The following is a 25,379-nucleotide window of genomic DNA, read 5'->3' on the forward strand; positions in this document are numbered from 1 at the left end:
GGTCGAGTGATGGGCCTCCTCTGATGAATCACGTATCTTATCACGTTCGCGAGTACACACGGAAAATATTTCTTCCTATATTTTCCCACTCGTATAAAAGCGCTCCGGAAGATTGTTGCTCAATCGAAAGGACGTGGTGCGAGAAAAAAGGAATCGAGTGCTCTTATCGTGGCTGCTGCACGGTTTTATATTCGAGAGCACGAACACTTGTCGAGCTCAGGCGCACGCCGTTACAGCTCCGCGTTGCGAAACACCTGAGCCTCACTCGCGAAAACGTGTTCACGTACCTGGACAAGGCACACGCTATAACACGCTATAGTCGCACGCGTTAGCGCGTGTGCGACTATAGGCGAGCCCGTGGTGGTGGCTCTCCGTAACTACAAATTCCTCGAGACTTCATTTAGGTAGACAGTAGAGGCTCGAGGCTCCGCTCGGCATAGCGTGCACACATGTTAGGACTCCTTTATATATAGATATTCGCGGTACCATTAGTGCCGGACAGTTGAAACATTCGGCGCGAGAATCTCGTCGCTCGGTGATCCATTCAAATAATCTTAGGAGAGGACTGTAGAGGAGAGGCTTGTTATTCAATCATCTTGTGCATTCGTATAAGCCTCTGCGGAGTGTTACATTTCATGTTGAGAGCGACCACGAGAGGCAGAAGGATCAACACGTGTCTTGAAAGCAGAATCGGTGTTTTTCAGTGTTATTTTAAGTGAATTATGAAAATCTTTACGTTCCTCGGACTGTGCGGCCTTGTCGCGGCACAGAGCCGTGAATATCCTTATGAAAAATCCGATTACCGAGATGTCAATGCTACTAGACGACGGAGCAAAATCGCGGAACCTCGGGTACGTTGTTGCACCGCCGTCAATTAATATTCAGCTTCGGTCTGTTATTTAATCGATCTGAACGCGACAAAGTAAACTAAAAAATTGAAAGGCGGGGATGATTCAACGCTGGATATTTACATTAAATTATCGTACACGTGGATCCGACGTTTTTTCGAGTTGAACAAACAAATCCGGAAATAACCTCCTTTTTTTAGTGTAGCATTTTTTTTATAATCCACCCGAAGAGTGTGAAATTTTTAACGATATTCAGTAACAGCAGACGCAGGTCGAGCCGCGATTCTAATCAGTTGATAGCATCATATTTTTTTCTGTGTCACTATTTCTTTGGTAGTTGGTGAGTTTAAGCGACGAAAATTCGATGACACATCGGATCAAAATGTCGATATGCAGTACACAAATCACAAAATCTTATCACTTCCCTTGAGTCATACTTTGCTGATAACATCAATAAGTTATCGAAACGAAATATTAAATTGATAGTGCTTGAAAAAACGCGATCTACGTTTCCTGCTCGTGCACTGTCGTGTGACAGGACAACAATAAAAATTATTACTGAGCGACAGTGAGTTACGCTAATGGCAAAAAACTTTTAAAACAATCGCAAGCACACGAGTTTGAAAAGAGAATTATTAACCATCTTTTGAATGCTCCTCGCTCATTTATTCGTCTTGACGAATATTTATGTTCGATCATGAACAACGTCAAAAGAATGTTACTCTGGAAAGTGTGTTATTTTTTTACACCTTATCAATACGTACGCGATGACAAAAGTGTCACGTACTCGAGTTCGAGATTAATTGCTTACATAAACTCACGGATTTTTCCGTGTACGAGCGAAAAAAAGAGTGTAAAAATCCGGCCGCTCTCCCACGTGCTCGCGATCTTCGACGTACGCGACACACAAATCGGTCGAAGCAGCGTGCGGAGGGGGGAAAACAGTAGCTTTCAAATAACGCGTTTACCGAGGCGAGATAATAAATCTACCAAACGGAGCTGTTTTCTTTTCGATCCCTACCGCTCGCTACAATCTTCCTTGGAACAACAAGGCCCGCAAGTGACGTAGCGAAGGTCGACCGCGATTGCAATACGATGCCAGAGGATACGTGCATTTTGACGCGACACACGCGACCAGCAAACGAGTACGCTCCTATCGCAGGCTTTTCAATTGTCATTTAGTCCCACTGAAAAGCTGTTTTGCCACGAGTCATTAGAAATTCTGCCAATTCTCGGCAAACGTTTCTTCCCAGATAGCAGCTTCGCTCACGTACAGCAAAAATGTACGGGAAAGCAATCCATCCGAGCGTTGATTTTCTTCCTACCACGAGAATTAATTTTGCCATCGATTTGAAGAATAATTCAAAAAGAAAAAAATATGAAATACACTTACTTGAACGACGCTGAAGTTTGCAACGTTGGAGTTGAACGAAATGAACGAAAAAAATATTTATAATTCATTATTTTTTTATTTCACGAATTATTGTCGTGGCTTGAAATATGACGAATTGGAAATTCGGCAGGGCACAAAATTGGAGATTTACTGGAATTATTTGAGAATTTTTTTAGACCATTTCGTTGGACTCCAACGTTGGAAACTTCAGCGTCGTCTTACTTGGTCCAACTGCCGGACAGAAAGAGGATGACCTCAAAAAATATAGTGCTGGCCTCAAAACAAAAGCCGGAAGGAAACGTGTCATGAATACTAAGTCCATTATACCAATTGGCTGAAATTCGTTGACGAGTTTTTGGTACCGTGGAGACGTCGCAGCCTTGCCCCTCCCCAACAAGGTCGCAGAACGACGCGTCGCTGCTCGCAGCTCTGCTCGCGGTGCATCAATGGATCGAGTCGACACTTCTAAAAACGAAACGGTCATTTTACTGTCCGGCTTCAATTTTATTACGCGCGTAATAAAATGGAGCAAAAAATGTTATTATCGATTGGAGGATAAATTGCTATTTCTTAGTATCTCGATAAAAACTTGGCTGATAACACTCCCGTTGTGCAGAGCCGAGAGGATAGTCTTTGAAAAATTTGTAATCAACTGGGATATCGAGAAATTCAAGGATTCTTTTTATACCTGAGCTGAGAATGCGATTTCATTCGATTTCACAAACTGACGACGTTTTTTTTTTAAATATTCTTTTGCTCTGCTCCACGGTTTCACTTCTTTAGGCTCTCTCATTTTAACTTTTTTCAAAAACCCTCGTAGCAACATCGATTTGCGAAAAATTGATATCTGGAATCCGTAATCCAAGTGAGAATAGTCCTTGGATTGCGTACGGAAGACTCAAAGTCATGAAGGAATGGCAAAATATTCGAAATTTTTATTTTACCGTTTCGCTACTGAGAATCAACAGTTCCGAGAAAGTGATGCACGCTTAACGTAAGTCGCGATATTTATGAAGTTGCTTGACGTATGTGGCGCCTCCGGGAACGAGATACCCCGCTCACAAGCTTACTCGAGAAGACGCAGCTCCGTTTTCGATTTTCTCATTTCAAAGTCCCCAAACCGCCGTCCTTTGAATCCAATCTGAAAATAATTTTTGAACATAAATTCATTAGAAAGTTTAGTTACAATCAAGACCAAATGCAGAAAGTTAAACACTTTAAAAAATAAAATGAAAACAATGAAAAGACTTTGCATTACAATTTTTTATGGAATTTCAACAATTATTGTTGCAAACAAGGCGAATTAGTGATGGATCACCAACGAGAATAAATAATAAAAAGATAAAACAATATCCAACCCGATAATGAATTTGCTTTCGCACTCCTCGCTCACACTCGTCGGTTGCTGGCGAAAAATATCTGCACACGCAGGAGCCTCGTTGATTTATCGTTATGCATGCGTAGCCCAAAACCCTTCCATTCGATATCTCTGGATAGTTTCGCCGTGATGTACGCAGGAGGAACAAAAAGTGAGAGTTAATAATGCTCCAAGAAACACTCGAGATTACAATTTATCGTAAACCCTCACGGACCTCTCCGTGCCGACGATATAAATAATTAATTTAGCCAGTTATAAAAATACACGTAGGATCGTGCTCGGTGTAAATGGCCGGGGTGAGTCAGACTCGAGGTTCTCGGTTTTACCGCAAGAATTCTTCAACGTACAGATATGCTCGAGGATGCGGGGATTCTCCGTGAAATCGACTACTTTTTTCTGAACCCGTTGGATTTTTCTTATTATATTTATCATCTCGGATTAGCATACGCGAGGATTGAGGAATCTCAAAAACAGACTTCGACGTCCTACCTATCTTCACATTTTTCTACTTCAATTCGCTGAACAAACTTTCATTATCTTACGCTTCATGAATATTTGGAGCAAGAAAAAAAATTGCTGAACAAAATCCATTTAGTGGGACGTAAATATTGTTAATTCGACCAGATATTTTTTAGATGGCAGATTGTTTAGTTTCTCCAAGAGAAGGACAGTTGAATTCACCATATGTTTTCGTCCAACTCATTGGGCCGGGTTCAATGGCCAAAAAGAAAAAAAATTGCTGAACAAAATCCATTTATTGGGACGTAAATATTGTTAATTCGATCAGATATTTTTTAGATGGCAGATTGTTTAGTTTCTCCAAGAGAAGGACAGTTGAATTCACCATATGTTTTCGTCCAACTCATTGGGCCGGGTTCAATGGCCAAAATTCTTGTGTTTCAGTGTCTGTTTTGTGAGAAATTTGTCCAATTTATTTTTTCGTGAAAATTGAAAGTGAATATACAGAAAAATTCACATTTACTCGTGTTCGACAGTTCATGAATCATCTCAAGTCTTTTCTTGAGTTTGATGTGAAATCTGAATGAGTTTGACGCATCTGTTGGCTCGCTCGTTGAACGCTGGGTGCGGTTTTCCTGCGAATCGTAAATTTAGGTGCGGTTTTGATCTACCGGATTTTTCGTTTCCGATTTCCGATTGCCCCAGGAGAATTCGAGCTTGCCGGGCGGCAGTGAGCTCTGAAAATTACCTTCTTTTCTCAATCTTGGTATTTTATTTCTGTTACAGATATCTCTGAAACTAGCCAAGGCCATCAGCGCTGCTAGCACTATTGACGAATTTTTGAATTTGGTCACCGACGGTCGGAATCAGTCGAAGAACTTCCACTCTACCGGTGACTTTTTAATCGGAAATAATTAGTAACTATATCGCATGACTATTTTTAATGGAGCACTACGCTCTGTGAGAGTTTTGAGCGGGTAAAGAATTGACTGAAAAAAGTAGCCGAATTCCGAATTCTCTTCCTGGCTAATATAATTGGTTAAGGAACGAATTTTTCAACATGAAAATTCATACCATGGAAGCATTGACAGGAAATCGCAGACATGAAAACAGAAAAACATGATTGCTGGCGTACAATTAAATCTTTTCGCGATCTTCAGGGCGAAGTCTTCTGCACGAACGATTCAAGGTAGCAGGGAATACGAGTTGTTGACAATCACCGATTTTCCAAACTATGGTTTCTGTACAGTGGAAACTCGAACATACAAAACATATAAACAGAAATTTTCATTTCTACGTGATTACTTATTGAGATTGATTTTGGGGAAATAAGATCGTCAACGCTCTCCCAACATTCTTCATCGTGTTTCCTGTGAATTTGAAACCGATCCATTCGTCAAGTCCGTCGACTCTGAGAACAGTTTTTCAAGGCAAACGCTTCGCTTTTATTCGTTTCATGTCCTTTTACTGTTAAGGAGGCTGGATCACGAAATCAAAATAATCAGAATTTGATAGAATTTGGTGATAACATTCTTTGGCATCAATTATACAAATACAATTTTTTTCAAATTTTTTACCACATGGTTATCGAATAATTGAGCGGTGAATCGAAGTTCTTTTGCACGAGATTTATAACTGTGTGTATGTAAACTCTGTGCTTAATGACGTGAACTTCAGTGTTCAATTGCTCGAGAGCTAAGTGGTAAAAAAATCTAAAAAAATTCATATTGCCTCATATATTTTGAAAGAATAAATTTACCAAATTTTATGAAATTCTTATCATTTTGAAATCCACGACGCTGAAGTTCGCAACGTTCGAGTCCAACGAAATGAACGGAAAAAAAGATTAGTAAAAGAGTAATTGACCAATTTTTTATTTAACGAATCATTGGCGTAGGTTGAAAAACTGCAAATTTCAGATTCGGCAGAGAAGAAAATTGGAGAATCACTGGAATTATGCGAGACTTTTTTTTACATCATTTAGTTGGAGTCCAACGTTGCAAACTCCAGCGTCATTGAAATTCTTTATATTTTTAAAATGGTTTAGCATGGCAACATTGTATCGTCGCGATCCCCCCTCCTTAAGAACTCCCAGTATATACTTTCATGTTGGAAAACGAGTATCTTCAACAAGCCTATGCTGGATATTAAATTCAGAATTCGAGAGGATTGAAATATGATATCCGGATTGTGTACTCCTTCGAACTATTGCGTTTCCTCTAGTTATGGATAGGAAAATGATGACTGAACATTCTGGGTCTAAAACTATTGGACGGACACTTTTTTACGAATGCACAGTACCACAAAAAAGTACCTGAATCTGGTCACTGGACACCTCTACAGAAGCCATCATCAAAATTGGCCCCATGGGTTTTGGTCCTGTCCTTGAAAGTCATCGCAAAATTGCTCGCATGACCCTTGCTGCCTGTGGAATAAAAATTCAAAAAGTCAAAACTCATGTTTTTGAAATATTTGAGTCTTGGTAGATGAAAAAAAAAAATTTTGTTCGATTTTAATTTATTTGAAAGGTACACACATTGCTCAACGTCATCCAACGACTCACTCTTTTTCAGTCGAATTTCGTGAACACAAGACCCGCACCGTGCCACGTTGATTTCCAATAGAAAAAGAGCGCACGAATCTTCTATAAAAGAATGTTTTTTGCAACGAAAATTTCATACTTTAATCGTTTTTTCGTTACTCACTCGTATTCAACCTCCATAGGGTCCTTAATATAGATCACGGTTTCAGGCGAAATATGTGCGAATGCAATGAAGAATGAATTTGTTTTTGCCTAACGGTGTATTACTAGAAAAAACACTTGAAAATGAAAACGGTGTTCGTTTATTTGATGCGTTGATAGTTTCTCCCTGCAACTTCATCCGCGCGGGTTTCGGCTTTGCGTACTGATAAAACGCGACCAATAATGTTCCTTCGAAGCGCAAGTATTCTAGAAAGTTCCTTTGGAGCACACAATGCTGTGAAAGATAACATCGAGAAACTGAAATTTCGAAAACACACTCGTACGAATGTTCGTAAGCTCGCCCGCAGGGAGTTGTATTTTCATAACGTTGGTTCGAATATGATCGAGAAACCTGAATAATCACACATCCACGCGTAAAATAGTTTCACGAGACATCAACCTATCGTGGAATTATCGTACAAATGCGCAATCGAAAAAAATCATAGAATTTTCAAGACTTCATTTATTTATCTAGAAAAATGAGTATTTTTTGCCCAAAGGCTCGGTCACAGCTGACCGAGAAACCGTACAAGTTGCCCTTTCGATCCCCTTTGGAACCGGTCACCAACGAATGTGCATGAAAAAGGAAAAAATGAAGTCTGAAAGTGTGAAGGGCGAGCGACGTATTCATGCCAATTTCGAGCTATTCGAATATTCGAATAATCCGGATTTGCCAGAATTCTGCCTTCACTTTCGATAAAGATAAAAATGTTCAACGACACGTGGCACGTTTGTGAAAAATTTATGGCAATTACAGGTAAATCGAGGCCGGGTACTTTGCGGAGACGATGGAACTCGGTGTTGCTTGCGTCACGCGAGTTCTCGCTCGGCTTTTTAATCGTTTCCCATCAATATTCGAAATACTATAAATCATCCACATGTCGAAATTCACCGCGCCACGAGTGTTGACACTCGCGGATCGTAACGGCAACTGACAGAAGGTTGAAACGAGCATTTTGTTTGGAAACGATTAATCAAAATTGGCGCAAAGCCGTTATCATTTCTGCTCGATATAACCATCTTTAATTATAATTCAAAAGAATTTCTGTTATCGAACCATTTTTCGGAGATCCTTTAGCCAAAACATAAAGCGACATTCGTAATAATGCCTCAAAGTTGCTATTCGTTTGATGCTAATTCATCTGGAAATGTGGCATACCGAAGGGAAAAACCGCATGAATAAATACTTTTTACGATCCAATTTGCCACTCAGAGCGACGACCTGAGGCAAGAACGAATGATTAATTTCAAGATGAGTGATCATAATTATTCAAGTGGTTCGCTATCTATTAAATGAATATACATAGAGCAGCTATCTATTTATATTTTCAAGTACATAAATGTTTACATAACTGCTTGACTGTGAGCAATAAAAGTTGAAAATGAGGATAAAACGTCTGTGTGTGTATTCAGAGTGACGGTACGAACGTAAATTTTTCAAAACGAATTACTAACAGCGATGGGTGTGCGGTCGGTGTGTAGCTCTGGCGATGTTATAATTTGAGCGGTTTCCTGCGAGGACGATACTTGGATGGGCGACCGTTTTTCTCAGTTTTTAATGACCCCGAGTGGCTGAAACTCGATAAGAATCTAGTGGCCTGTACCGACGGGGTTTTCAGAAGTTTCCTTCGGAGAACGAACTTCGCATATTTTTAATATAAAACTCCATTGGAAATTGACCATTCGTATTAACTCTCTTCAACTCAAATTTTTTAAATAATTAAAAACTATTTTATGAACGAAGTGATTTAACCCGTAGACACCACACTGGTGCAAATAGGCACTCACGAAAATTCCGAGTGTCTAGAACTTCAAAATTCCTTTCTTCAACTTGGCCATTTTTCTATAATAAAACTTTATTTTTCAATTTTCTTAATCGTTGTAAACAATGACTGAGGATTTGTTACCCCGAAAAAGTCTCGTTGTAAAATTAATTCCACACATTCATGGGTGAAATAAAGAGATTTGAAAAGTCCAAGTGGGAATTTGCACCAGTGTGGTGAGTGTGGCCTCAAAGGGAGCGCGGTGTCTACGCGTTAATAAAGAGTGGAATGTAAAACTTGATGAAAAATCGTTTTTATACAAAAATAGAGTAGAAAAAAATGACATTTTCACTCCGACATGTTGGAAATTATTTTCATCAAGAAGAAAAAAACGATCGAGTTTCTACGACATGAAAAATCTCTCAAACAAAATCCAGTCTAGTAATTACGCTAATGATCAGCGATTGAGAAAACGCGATGTACGTTCAAATAATCAGTCAAATTTGGGCCTCTCGTGACTCTATCCACTCCCAAACGAGGCACTTCCTTTGACATAAATTGTCAAAAGTGTTGAGTGTCGTTCTGAATGTCAATGTCGTCGGTGGCGAAAGTGACAAAAACTCAGCAGTCCATTTTTGTCCTATTAAAACTAGACATTATTTTTCCATTAGTATTCCCATTCAAAGCTGAGATATTGCGGTCGGTGCGTGCGCGAGGCTCTGACGATTCCCCGTGTTGAGCGGCCCCAGGCGAGGCCGTCACTTGGTTAAATAACGCTCATCAGCCATGTACCGGCTCGCGCATCATTCGTGGAACTAAAGACATTATTTTTCGGCTACTGGAGATGCTCAAAACTCGAACCTAACGCGAAAACACGATTTTTCGAATCGACCTGGTTTCGATGCTCCCCCGACTCTCGCAAACACAGCAGTCTCGCCGGGTGCTCGACGCGGCGTTTTTGAGACTTTCATTGCCACCGGCAACGCAGCATTTGTGGAGGCATTCGCTTCCTTCTCTACGAATAACAGATTTTTAAACTTGTAAATTAAAATAAAACTTCCAACGTGGCTGGAAGTTGATTCATTCACAGATCGCATACGGTTTCACAGATGAGATTGCACGGTGAAAATTTTGCCAGGCAAAGTATTCGGTGTGATGAAATCGGATATCGCGTGTATTTTTGGAGTGCGAAAATGAAGTTGGAGAGCATGAAAACGCGTTAATTTTCATCGTTCATCGTTGACCTCGTTTTTTCTCAATGTACCGTCCTCGCGTTACTTGCTTCTTTTACCCTCATTTTGCAATATTTTCAGACAGCTTCGATGGCCTAGAACGATCGATGGGAGCTCTGACAAGATCAGCAGGCTGCATACCAGAATTTAAAGCTGTTCGCATCTACGATGAAGTTCCATCCGAACCAGATATCATGTACTTTCCGGAGTGCGTTCGCATCAACCGGTGTGGTGGATGCTGCAGCCGGTTGCTCGAATGCAAGCCAAGGAACGCTAGGAAAAAAAATGTCGAATTTGTCGTGTCAAAGATACTTCCGAACGGGGAAATCTTACCATACGAGAAGAAAATCGTGTCTCTTTTGGAACACATCGATTGCGAGTGCGATTGCAAACTCAAGGCGAAGGTATTAGACCATTTTTTTTAGAATAAGTAACTCAGTAAAGCATAACATTAATGTATTTATTGCTTTCGAAATATTATCAAAAGCGAATGGTTTCACAGCGTTCCTATCAGAAAAAAAACTTTTGACTCGCTCAGAACAAAAGGCAAACGAGGGTTGAAGCATTTTCGTTGTTATAGAGCGAACAGTGAATCTCAAAATCGCTTCCGAGTGGATAACAATTTGATCTTAGAAACTAAATCTGAATCTGAAGAGATTGAGAACAAAATTGAGCCCAAAGATTTTTTTTAGAGCGTCATTCGAAGGTATTTCATTAGTTTTTTTTCGCTCGAAAGCGCATTTCTGCAGTTCTATATTTTGGGATACTTTCAAAAGAACGAAATCGTAACTGTTTTTGAGTTCGTATTTCGAGTAGAAAAACGAAACATGACATTTTCTGCGATCAGCTGCGAGTGAAAGTGCCGAATCGTGGCTAGGTATTTGAAATTCCTGGTTGATTTTACAGTCCTGTTCCCAACACCTGAAAGTAAACAATGAAGTTGAAATTGTTCAAATCGTTTTGTATATTTTGCAGGATTGTCCCCCTAAAGCGAAGTACTATGAGGATGAATGTGAATGCAAATGCCAAAACGAGGAAGACGAACAGAAGTGTGCAAACGAGCATCCAGTCAAGGAATGGGACCATACGACTTGCTCCTGTCACTGCAGAGAAGAGGAAATTTGCAGCACAGGCATGCAGCTCAATCGGGAAACGTGCAGGTGTGAAAGGATCCGCAGAAACTCAAATCGAACCTAAGTTTTCGAGTGGTAGAATTTTAGTTCAAATACTAACAGAAGTTTTCGTCTTCAAAGAAAAAATCTTCTGAAAATATTTTTTCCAATTCTTGACAACAGCTCGAGATAAAGGAATGCGCAGAAGCAATATTGCATTGTGTACTTAATTGAAAATCCATAAAAATCGTACATTCTTAAGGCTCCCGTACATTCTACAGGACCAATTTAATTTTCGGAAGTTTCTAATCAAAATATTGTGGTAAAAAATGATTATTCATTGTTCAATGTGAGAAATCTATCAATTGAAGTCATAACTTTGTATCCGAAGGACGTTTTGTTCCTTCTGAATACGATTTTTTGAACTTTCCAACCCTTTGGCTGCTCTCAGATCGACACGAATTTGCACCGCTAATTTAATCGTGCAGAGAATCTTCGCGTAGTACGTCAACGTGTTTACTCGTTAAATGAAAAAAGCAATAAGAGTACACACTCAAATCAACGCAGTCGTTTCTACAGACTTCTTTGGAATTTCCAATTAGGGTAGCAGTCTCGCTGAAGCATTTTTGGCGAGAATTTTAAAAAATTTTCTCAACTTAGTCCGAGCTCGATCATGTAAAAGCGTGCAAAATTTGAGAAAATTTAAGAAAAAGGTTTAGCTCGTTGATGATTAGCTCGTTTCGCAATAAGTTATAACAAAGTTAACTTCTGAAGATTATTGAAGCGGGACTCCTACCTCAAGGGAAAAAGTATTTCGGAGTTTGGAGAAAGAACAATCAGTTTTACCGCACACTTCAGGAGATGTAGGATGTAGCGACAGAAAAGACAAACTTCGTGCATTGGATATGAGACTCGATGTGTGTTAAGGAAGTTGAGGCATTAGAATGAAAATGGTGTTATCGCTTTTAAACCGATTGCATCTTATAAAGTGAAGTGTAAAAAAAATCAGTCAAATTTTCAGACAGTTTAGGAACGTCGTTGCTGAGAAAAATCAATAACAATTTGGGCCAAATAACATGTAATCTTATGGAAGTCAAGACACATTCAGTGATATCTCCGTTAAAAATGATGCTAAAAATATGAAATTTTTTGGGCAACATGAGCAAGGCTTGCCGAATAATGTCAATTTTTTCAGATTTATTAGGAGATCTGCTGAGATTATATTAAAAATAATCTGTTTCCCGTGTAGTTTCTTGAGGCTAGGATCGTCACCGTTTGTGTTTTCGACTGAGCTTTCACCAGTTTTTCGTCTTTTTTTTCCCAATTTTTCTTTAAAGCGTATGCAACATTGCCAAACTGTAAACTGGCCTAACTTTTGAAAGGTACAGGTCATAACTTTTGGGTAAAAAAATGACTGTACAGCCTCAACTTCCTTAAGATTCTAATTGTATGGAGCAACGAATATGAATTATTTCGAGAGTACACGGAGAGAATGAAATTTGAAAAATTACCGCGAGTAATTTACCGTAAGGGATGAGCTGCAATTCATTATATTATTATGGGAGAAAAATTGAATTTTTATATAAATTAAATAATATTTATTGTTCCAAGTAGGAACTTTTATCGAAGTATTTAGTAAATTTTGACGTCCTATCTGCAGTATTTACTGATATAAAATTGAAAATTTCTCAAAATCTTTGAAGTTTTACAGTGCCTTACAGAAATGAATACTAAAGTAAATTTAACAGTGAATTTCACGCTAAATATTAACGTTTAATTCTCTCCGTGTAGCGTTCAAGGTTCCACAGATCGACTGGACAATCAATTGTGAAGATGATTGTGGGGGCTTCGCTGCTCCGAATAACGCTAGAATTATTTTGATCTCAATGTAATAACGAACGAATAATTCGGAAGCATTTCAAAGTTGTAAAATCACCAGTGATAAAGTAACAACGGTTGAAGCTAGAGACACGAAGTAGGTGGGCATTTCCGCCTGCGACTAGTCGAAATTGTCAAAAAAAATGGCGTGCGTGCCGAAGATTTTGACATTTGCATGTATTGCCTGGAATGAAAAATATTGAATGAGAAGTTTATCATTTTCGATACTCTAGAATCGTTATTTATTCGAATCCATGAGAAACACTGTGACATTTGATCAACATTTTTTTATCTGAATGCGTTTTATTGGAAATCCGCTTCTTTGTGCAGATCAAAATCGATTAGAAAAAAAAGTGTATACATGTAAATCATGAGACCAGTGATACATCGTAATACGATGATTGGCAATAAAAACTTTCTAAAAGTTCGACTGTCTTTTGAAAACTCGAGTCAAGTGATGATGAAGGGTAATACAAATTTTATAACTGTTTATGTGAAGCGCAATAAATTTAAAAATACAACGAACAAATACAAATATTCATCGACACCTTCGTCCATCCGCACTGTTATTTCATTAATGTCAAACTCAGTGTGGCTAAATTAACGAAAAACGGCTCGTAACGTTGACAGGTGACGGATGTATAAAGCAATATATTTTACAGATGCGAGATGGAATCAACTGCGAGAAGACAGACGGAATCACCGAGACCGATTTGGAGGGATTATCACGATTTTGGTGAATATTCCGGACCTCGGCGAAGAGGTAACAAGGACGATCCCGAATACTAGTTGGAGTAATGAGGACTGATAGCTGCATAAAAATCAGTAGATTTCTCGATGGTAATTGAAGACTCATGAAGCAGGAGCGATTCTTGGAAAATATCCATTGATCGTGCGCCCCACGCAGAAGTATTGATGATGAAACTGGACATGAATTCCGAACTAAAATTATTACGTCGAGCTTCTTTCTTCAGCCAATTTTGGCGCTCGCACTCCTTCCAACTTCATTTTTCGCGTATTTTCTTCCCAGAAAGTGAAGTACCGAAATATACTCGCAGAATCTACCTCCATTTCTGGATGATTCATGCTGGTTCGAATCGTCCGTCAAACCAAACATATCGAGGTGCCTGTGGCTGCAACTTTTTCTTTTTAGTTCCTTAATGCGGTTCTTGAAACGACTACTATTATAACCTCCCATGCTTCAATAAGATCATGCGGAAAAAATGCTTTCTAGTTGATATGTCAACAGACGAGAGTGAATAATCAAAAAAACGAAGTAAACATGAAAGTACACATTTCAAGACACGAGTACATAACTCGATTCTCCAACAGTCTCGTTTGTTTTCAATGCTCAGGCTTGAAATCAAATTTTTTGTTTTTGGACTCATATTTTAACTTTAACTTTTCATTGTACCATGCCAAAATGTAACTGATAAATTCACGACTCGTATTTTCTCTTCGTTCATATTATAAGGCTCTGTTAATCTTTTTCATGTTATTTGAAAACTAAAAAAAACATATTTTTCTCTGCAACGTGCTCGTACTATGATTGTTAAATTAGTGATATGAATTTTCAGTTTGTATAGTTGATGTTTTGTAAATAGAAAATAAAAAAAAAAAGTTTTCCTCTTCCATGTAAATTTATTCCACAGAATTTCTCTAGTTCCATTAATTAAGTAATTCGTTAAGTGATCCAAGGATTTCGGAGTGTCGAAATGCAATGTCAGAGAGCAAATTATATTTTGTTGATTTTCTTATTCCATTTTCTCCCCTCGATACTGTAATTTTTAAATACACTCTGAAATAAAATCGACGATCGAAAGAAACCCAAGCAAGGTATCTTCAAGTTGAAAAAATCCAATGAGATTTGTAATATTAAAGGAAATTACAGATAAGTGTAGCATCAGTGCTGACTATGATGAATTATTATCGACTGTCGAAACAATAGAATGGATCGAACTGTATAAATTAATCGACTGAGAAATTGTATTCGAACAATGATAATAAAATTATTTTGTTTCGTTGACATGCCAATGTTTGTATATTTAAATAAAAATCATTGTGTTCAAGCTTATGAGAGTGCAGCAGGATTTACACGAGTTTTTTAGAAGATTTCAGAAGAATCGCTCAACGAACGATTCTCATTCGGACGAGACGTGCAACAAGGTGTGGGCGATTTTAATTTATTACCGCTAATCCGTTTTATGAGGCGCAACAACTTCAAAACCCCATAATTTATGGTTTTTATGGAAAATGTCTGCCTCCCCCGACGAAATTTCATTAATGGTGGCTAATCGAAGCAGTTAATGCTAAAAAAAAATTGTAGCATCGATTTTCGGAAAAGTAACTAAACTGCATAATTACCTAAGGCGCGATCAAGCATAAAACATTCGAAATCCTCAATCGTATACTAATATCATGATATTGTTATGTAGGGTACTAAAATTAGCTACAATTTGATAAATTAAGTTAAATTAGGTTATTGGGGAGAACATTGATTATTTGGAACACGAAAAAATTTGATTTCTCGATGAGTCGTTTCCCGCGAGTGCCTCGCAGTAGGCTTTAAGGATGTTTGGTACAACAGTCTAAATAATTAGAAATTGATCAAATTTGGTGATAATGTTCTTCAACATCAAGTGCGAAAACACAATTTTTTGTACCATTTGTTTATACCAAATATCCTTAAGGATAAGGATTAACAAATATCTTAATTATTAACTCTTATCCTGTACCAAATATCCTTAAGGATATCCTTAAAATATCCTTAAGGATATTCGGTACAGGCGATACAATGTTGCCATGCTAGACCATGCTAAAAACAAAAAATTTCAAAATGATCAGAATTTTATAAAATTTGGTGAACTTTGGTGAAATTTAATGCCAAATTTGACAAATTTTTAGAGATTTTTCTTCTATACAGTTATCGAGTAATATTGATGACTAAAGTTCACGTGTATAAGTATAGCGTTTCCATATATATATAGGTATACATTCCGGGCATAAGAAATCTGCTTTAATGCGTAATTACTCGATAAATAAGCAAAAGAAAATTTTGAAAAAAATAGTGTTTTAGCACTTGATGTTGAAGAACATTATCACCAAATTTGATCAATTTCTTATCATTTTGACGAGTGTAGCCACCCTCCTTAATGGAAGACGTCGAAATGCTGCCGCTTTTGTCCAAACGTTTGTTTCGTCATTCGATCTAACCGGATTATATTTTATTCCAACAGTATTTCGATCAAGACGAGAAAATGAGACATTTAAAGTCCACGTGTAATGGTTAACTCTGAAATTGGAATTTGGAATATTAGCAGAACTAGAGCAAAGTAAAAGTATCGAAAATCGAATCTTTGGCACGTTTTTAAAAATACCATCACCAAAAAATTGTCTATCGAGGTGGTCATAATTGTTAAGATTAAACCAGATAATATCGTGTTTCTAACAGATAAATCAGCATCTTCATGAAATCCTCTCTCCTAAACAACATTTTAGAAGATTTGACACAAACATCAATTTTTCAAATAAACATTTTTTTTTCTCAACGTTATTACTCGACGTTGAGTGAGCTGCTTCCCGGCAGTTAAAATTCAAACAGTTATCTCGTGTTTACATTTTTTTTCTTACATCTACCGACTTTTTTCGATCTCGATAAGATAAATACTTTTTAACCTTGATCACTGGAAGGCAGCCAAAACTTTATCGTTAGAATCGTCGAAACGATACTCACTACGCGCATAATCATCAATTTCGTCTTCCCCTCCGTTCTTGTTGGAACTCCTATAAATGGAAAAGCAAACACACGTTTTTTTGTCTTTTTTTCTTTTCCATCCATTTTTATAAAACGAAAATATTTCTCAGGCGTGTAGAGCGATGATGAATCCTCCATAAGCATGAAAAAAATGGTAATCAAAGGAATGAACCACCCCAGTAGATACATTTTTCTCAATCTCCATGAAAAATGGACAAATCCATTAAAAACGTGCAAACCATTTTTCTCCATTAACCAACACAAATATTGTGAGACTCTCCATCACATTTTTCCAGACGTCAAAAGCAAAACAAATACGAAATCAACCACCAGCTATATTAGCACGTGAAAAAGTCTCATTACAATTGTCTATCACGTCAATACAAATATTAGTCGCTTAGGACGATCTGATAGAATTTTTATCGAGCACAAATGACATAATCGCTTTTTCACGTCTCTGTTTTTGTTTTTCGGCATTTACCAGTGTATTATGACAACACTAATAGAAGTGACAAGTGATGCGGAAGGAGGTGGATTTGTTCGTACAATGAGACAGAAAGAGTCGGTGAAAGAAATTGAAAAATCATAGGAAACAAGTAGAATTCAAGACTACCAAGATCACTGACCAACCGGAGTTGCATAATTTTTTTCTAGGAGCATCTTGAAATGGGGAAAGAAAAAAAACTTGAAGAAGCTTGATGTCATATTTGTGTCCAAATACTTAATTAATAATCGTCTTCAAATACAACATTTTTTAATTGGAAACCATTATTTTCACGAGTTTCCAAGATTAAAATAGAAATTTGTAAAAAAATCTATTAAAGACGGAGCGTGTAACGTAATTTTTAATTCCTGCAGAAAATGCGGAAGTTGAAAGTGGGACTGGCATGTTTCCTACACAAAAGTTGGGATCTCTGTGAAAGACGGTGAAAAATCATCGTTCCAGCACGTTTCCGACGTACAACTTCGAGTTAGCAGAAACTTGAAGAAGAAATGAACTAGAAAATTTCGAAACTAAATTTTTTCTACACAAGACTTTCCACGAATTACTCGCAGTAGTCAGTCTTGATGATGCTTGTTTTACAGTCGGTGATACCGCCAAAACAAACTGACGTAGATAAAAAAAACGAAGACAAAAAGCAGACAGTTTTTGGCGATGTAAAATTAACGAGGATTATTAGAGTAGAATAATTATGTCATTGACGGAAATTGATTGACTCGGTGTTGGGTGATGTAGTTGATCTTTCGGAAACAAAATTTGGAACATGGAGGAATGACGAACCGCGCACAGCTCGCTTCGCTAGCTGCGAAGGTGTTTCGCACATGTTATCATGCTCCCAAAAAACTTTTTATTCTTTCTCACCTCTCTATTTTTATTTTTTTATTTTTATCCGTTCATGCGAGCTTGTCTCACCACTACGAGGCATTCCTTCCATAAACTCGGATACACTAAACCGATATTTTATCCAACGAAATAAAAAATTTGACCAATTTTACTAGAAAAGTATCGAGCGGAGGTGGCAAACTTTTGAAAAATATGGTTCAATGCGAGAGAGTTTGCACAACGTTCTACGTTATTTGCACGTGCGATGGAACTTCGGTCGCGTCTATATTCAATAATAAATGTATCAAGTAAACTCCAGGCTCCAGAGGTTTGACGTAAACTCGTCTGAAGCAAAAAATGTCGACCTCTGATCTCTGGAGACTGGACAGTCTGAACACGTTTGGTTTTATTCAAAAAGTTCCCTAAAAAATTGGATCAATCCGTTTATTTTTGAGATTTATTCTATCGTGGCCTTGAGGGTATGCAACAGCAAAACGGAACGAGTTTTCACCCCAGCGACTTGGCTCGAATTGCATTTTGTAGGGCAAACTTATATTTTCAGCATGACGTAGCTATTTTTTGATAACTTTTTTGTATTCTTTTATAAAGAATTTTCTACTGAGGAATCCACAAACATTGTGATTTTTTTTTCAAACGATCGCCTCTTTCTTCTAAACAGTATTTGAAAATTACGTCATGCGATGTATTTTGAGAAACTTTTTGGTTTTCAACACACCACTGTACAAAAAAATACCTTGAAAAAATTTTTAAAAAACTTTCTTTCCAATACTTCTGAGTATGTAAAAAATGTGTACAAGGTTTTATTTAAATCTAACCAATTTTTATTTATAAAATAAACAAAAGCGCCTAAAATTTCAACGTTTATGCTGTTCACAACCCTCAATTGTAAAAAACCTTTTCATTTCATCAATTTTCAGTATTTTCGTGAACTTTTATCTTTTATTATCCTTACCAATGTACACTGGTATAAAATATACCACTGACGATTCATTTATGTCGCATCTGTTCTAACGGGAATGAGGAAAAAAATTGCCTTCACCATCGGTTATTCATTTAGCGAGGTACAAGAGGGAACTAGTAAGGAACGCGGAAAACAAGAATTTACTCTATTGGGCCATAACTTGACCTCATGCATGAATATGTAACTTGAGAGTTCACGCAGAAACCATACATCAAACGTGCCTCCAATATTTTCCCTCTCTCTTCTACGTTTCCCATCATACTATCGACAGTATCTTTGACAAATCATCGGAACTCCTCTTCTTGGGAAACTTGTTGAACGAGCTGGAGTATCAAACATTTTGGAGGCACACATGTTGCTATATTCGTATGTGTGCGTACACAAGTTTGTAGATGTAAATTCATCCAATTCCTCGAAAGTTCTGTCTGAGCAGGAGACAGTTCAGTCTTCGAATGTCGTCGGGAATGTTGGTGAAGATTTCGAGAAAAAGAGAGCGAAATATAAAAGTTACATACACGTTGGAAGATAATAGAAAATCGTTTTTTTTTATATATAATAATGGTAATATTAAAGTTTATTGCAATGTACTTTCTTGTTTCGCCACAAACGATGAAATCTTTTGCTATGAGTGCAAAATCTGTGCCTACCGGTTCGAGAATTCAACGGGATCAGCATGGGGTACGTGATCGCAAGTCCACTGACTAATCTCAGTTTCGACGAATCAAATGATCTGGGTGGCACTGAAGAGAATGTTCAGCTCGGGCGCACCTGTATATTCGTTCAGCTATTCGATCGAATTCCATTCCTTATCATTACTATGCAATTCAAATAAACAGATTTCATAACGACTGGCAAAAAAATATCTTTGGAGTCGATGTTATCCCGCTGAGCAATTGAACTGTGACTACGACTTTTTTTACAAGTTTAAATACTTCGAATAGAGTGACAACAAGAGTTGTACTTTGAGGAAGCTACTCGTTAAAACTTTGATTGTTCATCGCTTATTATTGAGATTAAATTTCTGTTTCAATTTTTGTATTATCGCTATTCCCTGATGTAAATAATCAAACGAACAAACCCAAACAATTTATAATTATCTCTTAGAGATAAATGATAGTGAGTTAATCATGAAATTCAATAATAGGGAAAGCTCGGAAGTATTCAAAGTTTTCTTGAATTCGCTTATGCTTTCTATTATTTTAAGAGGATGGATCAGTCGGTAATCTCACTTGGAATTTTCGAAATCGAAATTCTTTGACACAGTTTGATCGATTAAAAAAAGGCTCTGTCAGCCTACGCAAAAATCAACTGACAGAGCCTTTTTTTAATCGGTCAAACTGTGTCAAGAATTTCGATTTCGAAATTTGCAACTATCTCTCTCGCACTCATGGTTGCGATATACCGACTGATCCATCCTCTTAAGAGCAATTAATTTTTACGATCCAATAAAGCACCATATCAAATAATGTTTCGTCGTGTGTCATCAGTATCCTGCCAATCGTCGCTCTGCTGTTTCACATTAATTAATCTCCAAGCAGAAAAAATCGAGGAGTGAACGAAATCCTGAAATCATAGTAGAGCAATTTACTGTTAAACTTCATAAACATTGTAAACATTAACTTATACGTTCATAAAAATATCAGCTCAAATTTGTGTTCAGATCAATCATTGGAAGAAGTCAAATTTTAATTAACAGTTCTGCTATTCGATCCAACCAGGAAGCTTTCTTGGCATCAAATATAACGTACAATTTGAGTCCGTCTGAGTACCTGCGTTAAGAGAACTCTCTCTGCCATGGAGCACTGAGCGTTCAGGCACTTCTGTATGTCTATAAATACCAAATTCAGAGATCGTAATACCCTCCTTAAAAAATTACAGCACGAATAAAATTTTGAGATCTTTCTGGCAACTTTGTTATTTTATTGCAGATAACACTGGTATCCAAAGAGATTGTTTCTCCTCCAATTACCGTGGTTTTAAATGTACCCAGTGAGAATAAAAATATACCAAAGGGACGAAGTTCAAGAGGTAAAATAACTTGAATTTCTGTATACACTGCGCGCTATAAATTTGACAACTTGAATGCAATTGTACATGACTGTCGTGAGATCAAGAAAGTAACCGATTACTGAGGACAATTGAGACCGAAATGTTCTTATTATTTGTAAGAAAATATAAGGAAGAATTTTCGTATGCCAAAATTTCTATCGATCAAACTGAACTCAACTTCGATATCAGTTGTCAATCAAGCCATAATTAGAGAAGTCTTTGCTTCACGATAAATAAAAAAACTGTTGAGGGGATTGTGGGTAGCAATAAAAAAAATTGCGTTGAATGTGATGAAACAAGGATAGATATTACATCGTCATATCTAAACGTCAAAAATGTAAACTCAACATTTATGTTATATGTTATCAAAATCTACAACTTTGAGGCGTGTTGACCCTTCAATGCCTTCCAACTTTTCCATCATTTCTAGAACGACGTTTCATTTTATATGCTATTCATCAAAAAACTGTCAAAAACTGTCAAATATCGTGTTGAGGAAACTTCTCGTGACACGTATAACAACGTTTGGATTGTTTCACATTCGTACTAACCCTGCGTAGCTCATATAAAAAAAAAATTATGCTGTTATTCGAACAGACTATTTATAGTCTGTGGCGAAAAAAAAAATACAAAAACATCTTTCGTTACTTCCAGCTGACAGATCAACTATCCGTCCTCATCAAGTATTTTCCCTTCGAGCCTACCTTTAAAGTAAATAAGTTTCAGCACACACGAAGAATCATCAAAAATGGAATTAAAATGCATTATTCCGATCGATATTTGAACCGTTATTCTAAAGTTTGTATTCGTGTCTCATTTTTTAGAAAAACCATCAGATATATTATTCTTTCGTTTTGTGATGCGCGAGTGATAAGTACGAAAATGTGAATTACGCAAATTTTAGGCGTTACTGTGACGTATAAAGGTGTTTTAGTAGATGATTTTCGAACAAACGTCCGAATCATTAAAAAAGAATCAACAAGAAAATTCCAAAACAGCATTTAACAACTTTTCTAGCAAAAGTAGAAATGGAAAGATCTCTCTCAGTGTCTTTATGAAAATCTTCACGCAGACTCACTCACTTTTTGTTCTTGTGCAATTGTCATGACTCATTAGTTGTAATACTCAGAGTATTTAAAAAACTCAAGAAAAATCCCCGGGTGATTTGCAAGCTCGAGTTGTTTTGGGTAGGTCATTTTTCTTATCCGGCTGATCGACAATGAAATATGGTCGAAGAACGCAAAATAAAAACAATGAATCCAATTTGAACCCAAATAATAAATCAACATTTAACTATACTTGTACCCTGTCAAAAATTCATTTCAAACCTGCAATTTTCAGGCGCTGGCCGAGTGACGTTAGCTAAGCCAGCTTTTTGTATACCTTCACCGACAATCATCCATCTTACTCCTGATAATAGACACTATTATATACGTGTCCAGCCAAAGTGTATTCGCGTCAATCGGTGCAATGGTTGTTGCAGTGAACGTACATTCACATGTATACCTACAAACACAACTATGAAAAAGTTATATGTAACATACGTGAATGATGTGAGCGATACTCAGGTATGGGATGAGATCTCCATAGAAGAACATACAAGTTGCAGCTGCGATTGTACCAAGCAGCCACAGGTACTCATAATCAACGACAAAATAATTCTATACATTCTGTCAATCAAATGTTCGGTATTTTACGAGATAATATTAAAGCCTATTATACTAACAGCAAAACTTGGATGGAGTAAAATGAACAAAACACTTATATTCAAGCATTCTTTTCCAACAGACTTTGAAAGATATGAATAGTTCAGAAAATACAAAGGAAATAATCTTTCCTTATATATATTATTATATATAATAAGAACGGATTATTTGAGTGAATCTAGCCAGAATATGGACTCAAAGGTCCATATTGATAGTAGACTCAATTTTGCCATGCATTTAAATCAATATAATTCCAGTGGATTTAAAATATTTTTCCCTTTTATTACTAAAAATCATAGTTTCTGCTGTTTCATTTTTTCCAGGAATGCCATGCCAAAGCGCGATTAGAGGACTGTAGATGTATATGCCAAAATAAGAATGAACTTGCAAGGTGTCATGACGAAAGTGACATTAAAATTTGGAATGATGACACCTGTTCTTGTCACTGCAGAGAAGTGGAGCCATGTTCCGAAGGTCTTGAATTCAACCATGAGAGGTGCAAATGTGAATTAACAGAAGAAACCCGACGACGCGAGGAGCTTCGAATGAGAACTTACCATAATAGATGACATTTTTTTTAACCATCTGACTAACAAAAGTAGTGCCCAAACGATTACTGTACTTAATTCATCATTGCTAGGGAATGTAAATATGTCATTTTATTGTTATTTTTTCCAAGATCAATTGTGTCTTATAATTCAATCGGTTCATATAAAAACAAATTCATCCTCCACATTGTTAATTTTTTACACTGATTCTGAAAAACTCGCATCCCACTCCTATTAAAGTATTTTCATTTATACACAAATATAAATGTTGCTTATGCGTTATATTAGTTTTCAAAATCCTATATTTAAATTTTATGATTGATGTAAACTGTCTCTTTAAAACGACGCTGACCTGTTCTCGGTATTTTATCGTTTCGATTCATCGAGACGATCCACGTTGGCTGGTTCTACAGTCGTTTGATTCGTATTCCGTAGCTTCTTCGTTTCTTGTATATACTCAACGACCATTTTATTCCCTTGTAAAAGAGAACTATGAACATCCGCTATGGACTTGATGGAGGAGGATAGTGATTCTGCAGAAAACAACGAAGAAACATAAGAAAAAATATAATTTAATACCTCACGCAGCTGAAGATTCGATCATTTTTATCACTTTCTTTAACCGAGCGATGAAAACAGACCTATAGAAGTGGCAATATTTCCAATGGTAACCTCCTCAGAAATTCTTGTGCGTTTCGTTGCATGCGGCATTATTTTTCAATTGTTAATTCCCACGTTTTATAAACAACGAAAACACCGGGATCAAGTGCCCTCGTCAAAACAAAACATTGAATTGAAACAATTCCAGAAAATTAAGCATACTATAGTTCGGTGTACACAGTTGAGCGTTCTAGATGGCACCACGAACCGTTACTGGTATATCGACTGCTATAAACACTCTGCTACCGTGGCTTCAGAACACCTTCAGAACAACGCCGTGAAACAGCGTGGCAATCGCTTTCAACGCTACTGTCGCAACCGTCGCAACAGAACTGCTGCCTCATTTTTATAACGATTTTATATCTTGACATCAGTACACGTGATATATCCTTTGTTGATTAAACTCAATTACTTGCTTAACATTTATCTTTCTTTTTATTATTATCCATAGCAAGTGAAATTCGAATTAAACAAAGAAAAATTCGAAAAATGGATTTCTAACCTATTGACCAATGTGTTATTATGCTTTTTGGACAACTGGAATTATTTCTTTGATATTTTTTCGATACAGGAATTCGGTATTATTCTCATAAACGGTATGACATTTCACATTGAGAAAAAACTACGGTTTTTTTTATCCGCTATGAGGATTCAAAAACTAGAAAATTCGAGACTCGATCAGCGCATGGAATTTTCTGACGATTTTCAAATTTTCCACACATTTTCAATTCCATTAAATTTAGCAGGGTACCGCCAATAGGCCAAAATAAATCGCCTTCCTTTCGCCTATGCAGTTCCTTCCTCAACCGTCATTCAGGCTGACCTATACCTAACGGATTTTTTCCGAAGTTATTGAGGTTCCGGTGATTTTCCAACAGAAGCTAACACGTTCTCCCTCACGTTAGGAATAAATAGTGTAGAATAGAGAACCGAGAACATGAGGGGAAGTTTAGTAACAGAGATATTCAGAAAATAAATAAGAGAGACATTTCCGAAAAACTCGGATGCGAATAGTGCTGAAGATCATCCGAAACCGCCGGAACGCGTGAAACTTCGAAAAATGATATTTTATTGACAGGACAAAAATTGGACGTATTCGAAGATTTAGATTGAATTTCACATACGAATCGTGAACTCGTCGAACGATGATTCGTTGAAATAACTATAATTATTCGATTGTAACGATAGGGATCTCGGTTGCTCTGGATGCATGCTATTCGGTGAAACTGGCCAAGGGGCGCGGAGAGGGCGGCATTAATATTGTTGGGCGTCGGGAGAATCTTTTGCACCGCATGATTCTCCGAGTCCAGCGATACGGCTATTTATAACGCGTTCGAGGATTCTGCGGAAGCCGTTCAGCCGGATTCTCCTCCGTCCCTGTCTCTTTCTCTCCTTATTCTTTCGTCCACCACGAAATTTGTTCGGATCGATCCATCGGACGAAAGAAAACGCAATTTCGTAATTACAGGGGACTCCTCGTCGAAAATCTTTGCAAGTCTCCATGCGGACAAGGGACACGATATTATTACGAACTTGCCAACCAACTCTCT

General features: G+C 37.3%; 1 protein-coding gene and 1 long non-coding RNA gene across 3 annotated transcripts; one reads left to right on the plus strand and one right to left on the minus strand.

Moving 5' to 3' along the window:
* The first annotated feature begins 435 nt into the window (after positions 1 to 435).
* Positions 436 to 14,832, plus strand: LOC122419335 (vascular endothelial growth factor D-like). Its single transcript, XM_043433784.1, has 5 exons — positions 436 to 851; positions 4,865 to 4,970; positions 9,898 to 10,220; positions 10,792 to 10,976; positions 13,469 to 14,832. Exons 1-5 carry the CDS (start codon positions 723 to 725, stop codon positions 13,593 to 13,595), a joined length of 870 nt encoding a protein of 289 aa, XP_043289719.1. The 5' UTR covers positions 436 to 722; the 3' UTR covers positions 13,596 to 14,832.
* Positions 14,833 to 18,824: 3,992 nt separating this feature from the next.
* LOC122419336 (uncharacterized) lies at positions 18,825 to 24,131 on the minus strand. Of its 2 annotated transcripts, XR_006262874.1 has the most exons (6): positions 23,811 to 24,103; positions 23,522 to 23,702; positions 22,244 to 22,421; positions 20,321 to 20,429; positions 19,514 to 19,681; positions 18,825 to 19,312 (listed from the first exon to the last, which is right to left on the minus strand). It is a non-coding gene; the product is annotated as an uncharacterized lncRNA (long non-coding RNA). The 2 variants fall into 2 exon arrangements; XR_006262873.1 differs by lacking the exons at positions 18,825 to 19,312; positions 19,514 to 19,681; positions 20,321 to 20,429; positions 22,244 to 22,421 and having other exon boundaries at positions 23,255 to 23,702; positions 23,811 to 24,131.
* Between the last annotated feature and the right edge of the window lie 1,248 nt (positions 24,132 to 25,379).

Source organism: Venturia canescens, chromosome 1, assembly GCF_019457755.1.
Source record: "Venturia canescens isolate UGA chromosome 1, ASM1945775v1, whole genome shotgun sequence".
NCBI classification, from domain to species: Eukaryota; Metazoa; Arthropoda; class Insecta; order Hymenoptera; family Ichneumonidae; genus Venturia; species Venturia canescens.